The sequence below is a fragment of the Lepidothrix coronata genome, unplaced genomic scaffold, assembly GCF_001604755.1.
Source record: "Lepidothrix coronata isolate B3197 unplaced genomic scaffold, Lepidothrix_coronata-1.0 Scaffold1, whole genome shotgun sequence".
NCBI classification, from domain to species: Eukaryota; Metazoa; Chordata; class Aves; order Passeriformes; family Pipridae; genus Lepidothrix; species Lepidothrix coronata.
In genome coordinates, this window is record NW_016690181.1 from 12,038,106 (window position 1) to 12,049,487 (window position 11,382).

Here is an 11,382-nt window from a genome sequence, read left to right on the forward strand (position 1 = left end):
GGCTGAGCTCAATCTTGTGGCTTGAGCAGCCATTTTCATTGTGCACTCCCTGCTTCTCTCCCTGGTGAGCCTGGTGAGAGCACACACGTTTTGTAAATCCTTGGCTCCTGCAGTCAGTTCAATATAAGACTCCCAGATCTCGGAGAATTACTTCATGTTTCAAGCCACCGGGGTCATGGAGGAGGCTGTGCATTTCCTGGCATCTCCTAAGAGCTCAGAAAGGCAAAAAAAAGACTTGCCCACATTTACTACATATTTTGGACCTCTGGGTTCTAAACTAATCTCCGAGTTGCACATCCTAATTCCCGTTCCCAGGCAATGTGATCGCCCTGAGTCCCAAAAGCCATCTCCTCAGGCCAATGCTTGCAACGTGATGCTTTCCCACCCAGGACCCCTCACTGGGAGGCTAGTCTTCTTGGAAACACAAGGAAAGAAGTAGGAAAAACCCAACAGTCCCTGTGCAAGGCCAGCCCACATCTGGTGCACCCCGGGAGGGCTGTGGCTCCGCACAGCAGCAGGATATGCACAGGCGGGGAGCTGGAGTCATGCAAGTGCATGTGACTGGCTTAAAGCTGTATGGGAACGTGAGGATCCAGTGTCCTAATCTTTGGATCTTCATGCTTTCCTGTTCTAGCAAGCTGTTCAGGCCAGCTCCTGCTGATGTCTTATCTCTGGGGCTGCCTACAAGCATAGGACAAGGCAATAGGACAGCATAGGACAGCAACTGAGTTTGAAACACCTCTGGTGCGAACAAGCTAGGGCCAGCTTCAGTGCAGATGAAGACCATGGACTTTTTGTTTCTGATGTGCTGCTTGCCTTTGCCTGCATATGGCCCCAGAGACAAGCAGCAAGTGGGGTGCTCCTGCTGGAGATATGGAACTGCTGCTTCTTCCTCTCCACCATGCAATAATACCTCGAGAGACCCCCATTGTACAAGGGTGCTCCTGAGCACATGGCAAAGGCATCTTTCCTGTAACAGAGGATAAGGCTTCAAATGGGATTTAGGAGCAGCCAGAGGAAAGAAGATGGAATAGCTGAAGGAGAGAAGGACAGTGTCAGGCTGTGGCTCTTTCAGCCCAGGTTTAGATCTTTTTGCGTGCCTCTCATCCTAATTTTCCTTCTTGCTGTGTTTCAGCTATGACTTTAAGCCATCTGGGACTTCGGAGCTGGAGGAAGATGAGGGGTTCAGTGACTGGTCCCAGAAGTTGGAGCAGCGCAAACAGAGGTGGGTAGGACACAGATGAACCCAGGGGAGGGGTACCAATGAGCCCAGCAAAAGAAGTGTCCCTGAGGAGGGGTGACCAAACCGAGGTCAAGTCTAGCATGTGTAAGGATGAGGCCAGAGGCTTGAGCATCAGCAGGACAGAACAGGCCCCACACCGCTGGAACAGATGCTCTCTCCTGCCCTTTGGGCTAGCTGGGGGGAATGGCCCAGGGATGGCCTCAGGCTTTGGGGATGTTTGGATTGAGCTTTGCACTCCAAGCAATGGCAGCCTGCCAGGACACCTGGGTTTGGAGGAGTGACAACAGCAGATTTAAGCCACCTGAGCTGTTGCAGGGGCTGAAACGACCTCTAACATAATCCAGGACAGCCTAAAAAGCTGTTCTAAGTTATTGCTGCTTCCTGGCTCATGTCAGCATAGTGAGTGTTATGGCCCCAGCCCACCTTGTGCTTGGGCTCAATGATGCTCAATCTTTGAGCAGGGAAAAACAAGAAGCAAAGAGCCCTGAGCAGTGCCTATGTGCCAGCTGTTTAATTCCCATCTCCCATCACTCCCCTCCTGCTGAATGGAACCAAACTTCTGCCTTAACCGTTTCCCTTGGACAACATCTACCTGCTCATTAACTCTGTGACTCAGCTCTCTTAGCAGCTTGATTTTGTAGGGAATTTTTGACATAGCCTTTTCTTTACCCCAAAGAATTCTTTGCCCAGAGGGGTGGTGGATACCTCATCCTGGAAACATTCGGTGCTGGGTTGGATGGGGCTCTGAGCAACCTGATCTAATTGAAGATGTCCCTACTTACTGCAGAGGAGTTGGACTAGATGACCTTTAAAGGTCCCTTCCAACCCAAACTATTCTATGATTCTATGACTGAAAAAATGCTTAAGATTAATATTTACTGCTGAACAAATAAATAGAGCTCACAGTTTTGTTACTTTTTTTTTCCAAATGTCATGGCTAAACCACTCTGCAAGCTGTACCTTTGCAGCCCTGGTCTCACAAGCACTGCTCAAGCACCTTGCCTCCAAGGAGCAGCATTGATTATAACATCTGTGGGAGCAATTAGGAATCATGTGCTTTTCAGCATGCTGCCTCTTTTTCCAGCCCCCCCTTGCAAAGAGTTTGCCTGGAGAGAAAGGCTACTGCTATTCCCTCCTTGGCTTTCAAAAGAGAATTAGCTGGAATTAGCATTATCCTCTCCAGAAATTTCTCCTTGGGTTTTTATGTGATGTTTGTGTTTATTCTGTAGCAGAATGGAAAGGTGCTGAGCAGGGAGGATGGTATTCATGGCAGGTGAAGCCCATCAGCAGGAGGTGGTCCTTTAAAAGCAGGGGCTGTAGCTGAATGGGCACTTGGCTAAAGGCTGGCTGATTGGAGGCGGCTAAAGGGGCTCAGATCCTGTGGGCCTGCTGGGAGCAGGCTTTTTGCAAAGGCTGGGCTTGCTTCCTGGCAGGTGGCTGTGCCCTATAAAGTTCCTTCAGCAGCTTTGCCCTTGCTGACCTACCTCATCCAAAGGACAAGCTTGGAGTGTGGTGTGAGCACAGGTAGGCTGTGTGTCTGATTCCCCATGCTGAGACAACCAGTGCTGTGGTCAGGGTTTCCCAACTTCTCTCTGTCCTGTTTAACTGAAGATGGAACAAACTCTGGGTTTTCATGTGAAAGTTGTTTAAGTGGTGGCTGTGAATGAGTGGATGGAGACAGCTGCTCTCTGTTGAATGGAGCTAAACCAGCTCCTGCATCCCCTGAGGGCCTTGGTGCTAAGGCACGTTTTCTTTTTGGTTCTGGTTCACTGCTTTGTGGTGGGAGATCCATGCTATCAGCTGCACGAAAGAAGGTGTAGCTGTGCCAACCTAGCTGCCCCCTATACAAAATTGCTGTGGTCCAAAAGACATTCTATAGACTGCATTGTGTCTGCTGGCCCTAATTTTTAACACGAGCTGGCACTTGAGCTGGAGGCATTGCTGCCGTCCTGGTGAAGAGCTGCTAGTTTCCTGGGCCTTCAGAGCCTGTTGACTTGTTATCCTCCCACCAACAGCCAAGCGAGCCAGAACACGCGTCATCTTTTTCCCCATGTGGTCAGTGTGGAGGGTTGGATGGTGGCTGACCTGTGAGCTGCCTTCCCAGCAGCAAGGGGGTGGGTGGAAAGGTCTTGCTTGAACTTGTTTTTGTGTTTTGGTACTGGCTGGTGAGGCAGAAGTGGTGAGTCAGCCTTGCCCTTTGGCAGCTGCCTGCTAGTCAGCTCTCTAGCCTTGCTCTCACAAGCCAGGTGATTTTCCAAGAAATGGGTGGGAGGAGAAAACTTTCCCTAGCCAGAGGACAGCTAGATGGCATGGCTGTGAGCCGGGGTAGTCCTGGGGTTCTGTATTCCCACTGCCCCTGTGCCCAAAGGCATGGGCTGCTCTGCTTTTGCAAACTGATTGCATAAACATACTCCTAGGTCTCCTCTTGCAGCCTCAGAGACCTGGAGGAATTCTGTTGTACAAACCTGATTGATTTTTTTTTTTTTTCCTGAACCCCTAAACCAAGGGGTAACCCCATCTGCTGTGGAACTCCTGTGTTTTGCTGGGCTATGAGATGAGGGATGTGAGTAGAGGTGTAATTTGGTCTAGTGGGCAAAACTGGGGCTTGGGATCAAGTGTAGATATAGCACTGCTTGCGAAGCACTGTGTCTTGCAAATGAAAAACCTCCAGGTGAGTGGCTGTGCAGCCTTGCCCTGCAGTTTAGTTTCAGCTAGAGAAAAGGGGAATCTTGAGAAGCATGTCCATGTGTGGTTGGTTGGATTCTCCTCCAGCAAAAGACTGTTAACATGGAAGATGAGTTTAGGCAGAGAAGGGTTGTGTTTGGTGCCCCACATTGAATTGATGCTGGGAATTGTGGGGACAGCATCCGATCTGTGTCCTGGGTGCAGGACCGAAAAACATGCTGGTTCACCTGGGATTTTAGCTGTAGCCAAGCACGGAATTGAGCCAACACCACATCATGGTGGCAGTGGTCTGAGCAGCTGCCTTCTGCCAGAGGTCTGAGCAGAGGGCAGCTCTCTGCTTTCCTGTGGATCTTGCCCATCGTGATGCTGGTAATGTGCAGATACCTTCAGCTCTGCCACAGCTCTTAGCTGAGCTGAGTCTTGGACATTTGAAGTGTGGGAGTGTGACATGACTGCTGTTACATCTGAGTGCCTGTTATGTTGGGCTGTGAGCCCTGGTGTAGAATACCCAACAAACTGTAGCCTTGGGGAAGTGGTAAAACTTGATTTCTAGAGGTCTGAGGTACCTGATGGTGTCTGTAGGCCCATAATGATGTGTTTTTCTTCTTTGATCTCTCCCCCACCTCTAGGTCTCCGCGACAGTCTTATGAAGAAGAGGATGGTGGTGTGAGGGAAGCAGAAGGCAAACTGGAGCAGCTTCAGCTGGATCAGGAAAGCCCGGAGGAGATCCGGGAGGAGAATGCGGTTATCAAAGAGGAAGAAAGGTTGTGTCAGGAGGAAGAACAGGCCCAAGAGCAGGAGGAAGGGGAGCAAGCCAAGCAAGAGGTGGGATCAGGAGGAGCTGACTTACTTTCTTCCAGAGGACTGGTGGGAGAGCTGGTACGGGGGCTGCTCTCCCGGATCTTAGTTCACCATTGCTGCTTATGCTGCTGGGTGCTGAGCCATTAGAGGGTTAGATATGCTTTCGTAGTGTAACCTGGGGCTTGTGCTACTCTTGCCTATGTGCCTTCTTGGGGTCACTGCAGGCAGCCTCTGCCCTTTTGTGAGGGTGGTTTGTTTGCTGCCAGAGTTCGTGGTGTTTTTGCCATGTCCCTGCAATATTGAGGGGGAAAACTACTTCTGTGGTTTTCAGGGCAGTGAATAGCTTTAAAGGAGAACTCAAATCTAAATTATACTGCTTGTTTTTCTATCACCAGCCTTTGTCACATTTTTGTAGCACTTTGTCTTGATAGATCTCTTAGTCTTGTGTTGCTCCCAGCTGAGGTTTTCTTTCATTGCTCTGATAATTTCTGTTTAAGGAGAGACAGAGACAAAGCTGGAACTTGAGTGGTGTGCAAGTCCATTAGGGTGGCTGAGCTTTAAATGTCATTTGTTCTAAATGGATTTTAACTAAGGATTTTATCTGAGGCTGGTATGATTTTTGCATATGAACTGTGTGTGACTCTTCCAGCCCTTCATTCTAAGGGCAGCTTCTCTCTCTCTCCCTGTGGCCTCTGAATGAGAAATTCATGGTTTCTTATCTCAGTCGAGTAAGAAGTCTGTATTAACTGGTGCAAGGACCCCTATTCATACCATTTGGGAACCTTGAACCTGCAAAATTTGTGATTTCTGCCCTCCCTTCCAAATGATACATGAGCTTCTTCCTGAATGTTTCCAAATCAGATTATATGAACTCAAAGTTTCTGCACTTTCATGTTTATTTAGTGAAAAGCAGGAAGCCTGGGAGACAGGAAAAATCACTGTTGTTGCATAATAAGCAGTTTGACCATCTCACTTCCTGGCTTGGTAATTTTCTGCACTCAGGAAAAGAAGAGAAGAAGAAATGAGGAAGAAGAAACACCAGAGAAACGCCAGAAGGCCCCAAGCCTTACCAGCCTGGAAGAGGAGGAGCTGTGCTCTGACCACACTGCAGTGTGCTCCACGAAGGTTTGTGTTCCTGGGGCCCCTCTGGAGGCACAGCAACTATTGTAATAGAACACCTAACTAATGATGAGGAGAATGATCCCAGCCTTATGGCAATGTGGGGTGTGAATCGTGTTATCTGTCCTGCTACAGGCTGGGACTAACCACTCGAGCAGTTTGCTTCATCTTCCATGGTTGTCCACCTTCTCTCCTCCTACTTTGCCTGTTTGAGCTGTTGAAGGCTGTAACAGTCTCTGTTTGGCAATCACTGTGAAAGTCTGAAGTTCATTGAGGACTCCAGGGAATATTGTAATACTGAGAAAGATGTCTGTGCTTTCAACTTGTGAATTTGGTTAAAAGCTATACAAGAACTCAATCAGACAATGAAATTTCCCTTCCAAAAAAACCCCCCACAAAAAGCCCCAGTAACTGAAACACTAGCACTTCTCTATCTTACTTGGAGTAAAATGTATGACTTAAATTGTTTAAACAAACTGGAATTCCTGATCTCTGAAGCATCTTGTCCTTCCCAATCACATCTGTCTGCACTGATGCTCTTGTGAAGCTTCTGTTATTAGCACCACCTGACTTGCACCTTGTGACTTACATTGCATTTCCTATAGATTCTCAGTTCTGTGTGAGTGCTTTTAAATACAATAGATACAGATAAGCGATTCTGCACTGAATCTTCTTTTGTCTTTGTAAGCCCTAAGCTTTTTGATTGTAGCAGTGAGGGAAATAGTGAGGAGTCTGTGTAGCCTGTTAATCTTCTGTGGGTATTATCTTCGCTTTTTTTTTTGCATTTAGATCTGTGCTATGTGCTGCTTAGTCAGCATTTCCTGGCTAGGGATGATTGTTTGAGCACTTTCTTTTTCATCAGTAAATAGATTGCAAGAGGAAGGTTTCATCATCTACAACCATCAGATTCTTGCTCTTAATGGAGAAACCTTTTTTATAATCAAATAAAAAGAGGGGAGACAAGGTGGGTTTGGATCCAGGCTATGTAAGGTTTAAAAAGTGGGGTGGGGGTAGCCAAAGCATATTCCTGGAATGGGACTGGTGGGGAAATGTGGGAAACACTTTCAGCAACTTTTATGAAACTTCTGTCATTACAACCCCAAAACACACATAACTTCTTAACCTCAGCTTAACTGCTGCTGCTTGGGTTAGCCCAGGGAAAGGTTTTTAGAAATACAGTCTGTGTTTTATGATGATGATGTCAGAGCTCACCCCTACGCCAAGCTGGATGTAAAGCTGTTCAGGAAAAATCTGAACTTGGAATCTTTCCAAAGGAAGGATGATCTTTACACCCTAGCCAGCAGGGCTTTGTGACCACTAAGAACTAAACACGTTGACCACCAAGGTGTTTTGGCACAGGAAGCTCAACAGAAACCCTGCTTGTAGTGGAAAGACAAAAGCATCTGCAGTCAGCAGTGTGTTCCCTTGCCAGCTGTGGCTGGTGGAGGCTAGGTACACATCTGGGGTGGGCTGATGTTGGATTGCAGTGTGATTGGCTGGGGTGTCCAGGGCTCAGAGGGCCACCGTGGCCTGAGGGGCTGAATAGGTGTATGGTGGAAAGGGGGAAGCCTTGTACCAGTCCTGTTTTGTCCCAGGCTGCTTGTGAGCCATGAGCTTTGAGGTTGGCTGAGTAAACAACCGTGGTTTCTTTTGGCCTACAGAAAGTGCTTTGGACCAGAGAAATACACAACTCTTGCTGCAAGGAATTGCCATACGGGGTAGGGGGAGGTGGTCTCCAAATAGCATAGTGTAAGTTTGTTCCTACCTAGACTGTCATGCTGGGATATACTGTCACTTATAGCTTTTTCTAAGCCCCTCTAGAAAACCCCTGTTTAACCTGATGCTCATTTACAACCTTTCAGAAGCCCCTGTGGGTGGTTTGCACCTCTCAAGGCTTTTTGCTATTGATACGTACTTGTGGTTGAGAAGCAGAGACATGGGCAGGGATCTGCCAGGTTGCCCTTTCAGGTTACTGTTATGCACCATGAAGTAGCAGCCTGCCCATCAATGAGCTGAATGGTCAGTCCAGTCTGAAGTCATGGCTCAGAGGCAAGCATCACTTCCTGTAACACCAAGGAAAGGAGTGAACTGGCAGCAGGCAGGCAGCCTACCTGGCAGAAAGAGCTGGCTTATGGGCTTCTCTCGTGCTGCTGTATTGGGACCCTGCAGAGTGGCTCTCCCCATGTCATCTCTATTAGCCAGGGTTGCACTGTTAGTTGTTCTCTAATAGGCCTTCTGCTCTTTGGCACAGCTGGTAAATGTGTCCTCTATGTGACACTGTCTTGTCTTCTGTTTAGCTAGAATTTAGCACTGATTTCCTGAAAGCATCTTAAAAGGATCATTCAGTGCTGTTTTTTATCTGCTAACTTGGTAGGTGATGTTTCCTGTGGCACAGGCAGCAGTTTTACAGGGGGAGAAGGCTCCTTGTTACTTGGTTGCTGCTCCTTGACTCTGTGGGAGCTGGTGTTAAGAAAGCCTCCCCTTTGACTTCAAGGTGATTTTTCTCTCTGTATGCTTGTTTTCTGGGGCATGAAAAAGTTGCGATGTTTAGCAACATTTGGGCTTTCTTTTCCTGCAGTGGTTGTGAAGTGTTTGCTTGCCTTCCTGTCTTGGCCAAAGAGTTATTGCACAGGAGCATCTGGTGCAAAACTCTTTCCTGATGGCTTGACATGAAGAGCTGCCTTGCAGGTGGCTCCATGTGCTGACTTGCCCTGTCTGTGTGCTTCTCTGGTCTAAGCTGATCTAACTCATGCCTGTGCTGCTCCCATGCTTGGCTTTTCTTCCATGTAGCTGGCAGTGCCTCTATTTTTCCCCCTTGTCTTTCCACACTTGCCACTTTCCCTGTTGTGTCTGGCCAGGGAATCAAGTGTCTGGGAGAAACTTGCTCCCTGATCAGAGAGAGTAGAGAAAATGGTCTTGGTTGTTGCTTCAGCTGTCAGTTAAGCTGCACATCGTTGGTTTGCCCCTGAAACTGGTTGGGATTCTGCTCACCTGCCGTGGAAAGAAGGAGGAAAGGGAATGCTCACTGTCTCTCAGCAGTATGGGAACATGGGACTGAGCAAGGCATTTTTAACCAAAATATGGGTGAGGGATCAGGGAAAAGAAAATGGTCTTCTGGGGTGACTACATTCATCTGGGGTCCATAGAAAAAAGTAATATCTTTGTCTTTTTTTCTCCCACTTCAGATCACGGACAGAACTGAGTCGCTGAACCGCTCAATACAGAAAAGGTATTTCTAGGGTTGACCCCAGGGTAAAGCAGGTCACTTCCTGCAAATGGAGGATACCAACGGGTCCTGCTGTGGGGAAGGGCAGAAGTGACAGGCTGCCTGTGGCACTTGAAGTTCTCCCTTCTGCTTGAAGTGCTAGGGGAACACATTAATCCTTTTCTCTCCTCTGCTCTCCAGTAACAGCATAAAGAAGACTCAGCCTCCCCTCCCTGTGTCAAAGATTGATGACAGGCTGGAGCAGTACACACAGGCTATTGAGGTGGGCTGCTGTGTTGTCTCTGTCCCCACCCTCCAAGGAGCCCCCTTTCCTGGTGTTGCTCTCCTCCTGTGCCTCTTAGCTTTACCATCTGGGAGATGACAACTAAATTGTCTCCTCTGGATGGGAGTGCTGCTTGCTCCTGTCTGTATCTCCCTCCACAGCACAAAGTAGGTTTGTTTTTTTTTAGCAAGCTGTCCCATCCTTGTTTCCTTATGTTCCCTGCTGAAAGGATGGAAGTTTCTGACAGGAACTAGTTAGACTCTACAAGTCTCCTTTCATAGCCCCTCATCCCTGAGGACCTTCAATTACAGGGGTTAAAAAAAAAAGTAAAAGCACACTCTTTAATGGTGATGTGTCTCCATTTGTTTTCCAGACATCCACAAAGGCTCCAAAACCTGTCCGGCAGCCCTCTCTTGACCTTCCCACCACAAGCATGATGGTAGCCAGCACGAAAAGCCTCTGGGAGTCTGGAGAAGTCACAACTCAGTCTGCTGTGAAGCCCTCTGCTTGTAAGGTACGGCACGTGGAGGACTTGCCTTGCTTGTGCAGGAGGTGAGGGACTGGCCCCTGGGCACAATGTGCATTGCTCCTGTGTTAGCCTGTTGGTGTGGCTCGTTCATGGTGCCCAACACCTCCCAAGAGATTCAATCTCTTCTGCCAGGTTGCAAGGCCTCTTACCTTGGAGATTCAATTTGCCTGTGTTAGGGTCCCCAGTTGTCCCTTGGTGGTGCAGCTAGGAAAGCCTCTGTGATGCTGGTTGAGGCTCCAACTCGAAATGGGAATGAAATCGGCTGGTGGGGAGAATGCATCTGTCTTCTGCAGGGGCTTGGGCTGAGCTCCAGTTGTTGAGCACAAAGTTGATCTAGCACCAAGGTGATAAATCTTGTAAATTTGGAAAACGCATACAACATTATGTATTGCTCTAAATGATTTCACTGTCTGGTTGTTGTGATTGAGGCTGATTCTGTAACACATTGGTTGCAAATCTGTGTATATGTGAGCAAAATTCTTTCCACTCAAGAAGCCTTGATGGTAATGTGTCCTAAATAGTTAGCAAACTTAAGAAAATAAACATCATGGAACTGATTCAGACTCTCATTGAAGAGACTTAGAGGCAAACATAGGATATATACTGGGAACAGGAAGAAGTTTTCAAGATCATAGGTTTTAGCTGCAGCTGTTATAGGTCAGATGATGTGATATAAATAAAAAAGGAGGTCAGATGTGTGGGTTTGAAATGGACATGAACAGAGGCACGTACAGCAGCATTAGCAGTGAAGGGTAATGAGAACATCATCTTCTCAGGATATCGTGGCTGGAGACATCGTGAGTAAAAGAAGTCTTTGGGAACAGAAGGGCAATCCCAAACCTGAGAGCAATATCAAGGTGAGCTACTGTCTGTGAGTATTGAGAGCACTTGCTCTGCTGAAAAACACTTGGCTGGAGCACTTGGCTGGATTGGAGGTATTGAGAAGATGATGATGTTCTACAGGGACAAGGGCTACCTGTACCTATCAAAGCAATTGCATATCTAAGAGCTCTTCCTAACAGTGAAATACTATTGCTTCAGCCCTAGTGAAAATGGGGGCAAAAATTAGTTTTATATCCAGTAATGCTGTAAGGTCTCTTGAATAGCTTGTTCTCAGCCCATGAGCTGGGAGTCTCAGCCTTCTAGGCTCCAATGGAACTGCAAATGTTGAGTTACTTTGCTCTTGTTATGTTTTTTAGTATTGCAAGTAAACAAAACATGCAAAACTAAGTGGAACTGAACCTAAGGCAGTATCAACATTTGCAGATGGATCTGGGATTTTGTGGGAATGTTTGTAGAAATGTCTTTTAAAATGCATCAAGGAGCAACTGCTCAAACTCTCCAGGCTGGGAGAGGAAAATCAAAGTACCTTGTCAGTTCCTGGCTTGGAGCTGCCAGTATATGGTAAATAAAACCAATTTTTGCCATGGGTAAAAACAACCCTGGCTTGGGGGTCTGGGCTCTGAGGTGAGTCTTCCCTCACAATGCTTGGCATTGCATCTTCTCTTTCCTATTAC

General features: G+C 47.5%; 1 protein-coding gene across 1 annotated transcript in view; it reads left to right on the forward strand.

The window, feature by feature from the left end:
* The window catches only part of LSP1 (lymphocyte-specific protein 1), a 50,060-nt gene that overhangs the window by 27,434 nt on the left and 11,244 nt on the right, over window positions 1–11,382 (forward strand). Inside the window, exons 3-9 of the mRNA XM_017807494.1 lie at window positions 1,136–1,225; window positions 4,558–4,753; window positions 5,732–5,854; window positions 9,034–9,077; window positions 9,255–9,336; window positions 9,710–9,850; window positions 10,642–10,722. Coding sequence (XP_017662983.1) covers window positions 1,136–1,225; window positions 4,558–4,753; window positions 5,732–5,854; window positions 9,034–9,077; window positions 9,255–9,336; window positions 9,710–9,850; window positions 10,642–10,722 — 757 coding nt within the window. The remainder of the gene's footprint in view (window positions 1–1,135; window positions 1,226–4,557; window positions 4,754–5,731; window positions 5,855–9,033; window positions 9,078–9,254; window positions 9,337–9,709; window positions 9,851–10,641; window positions 10,723–11,382) is intronic.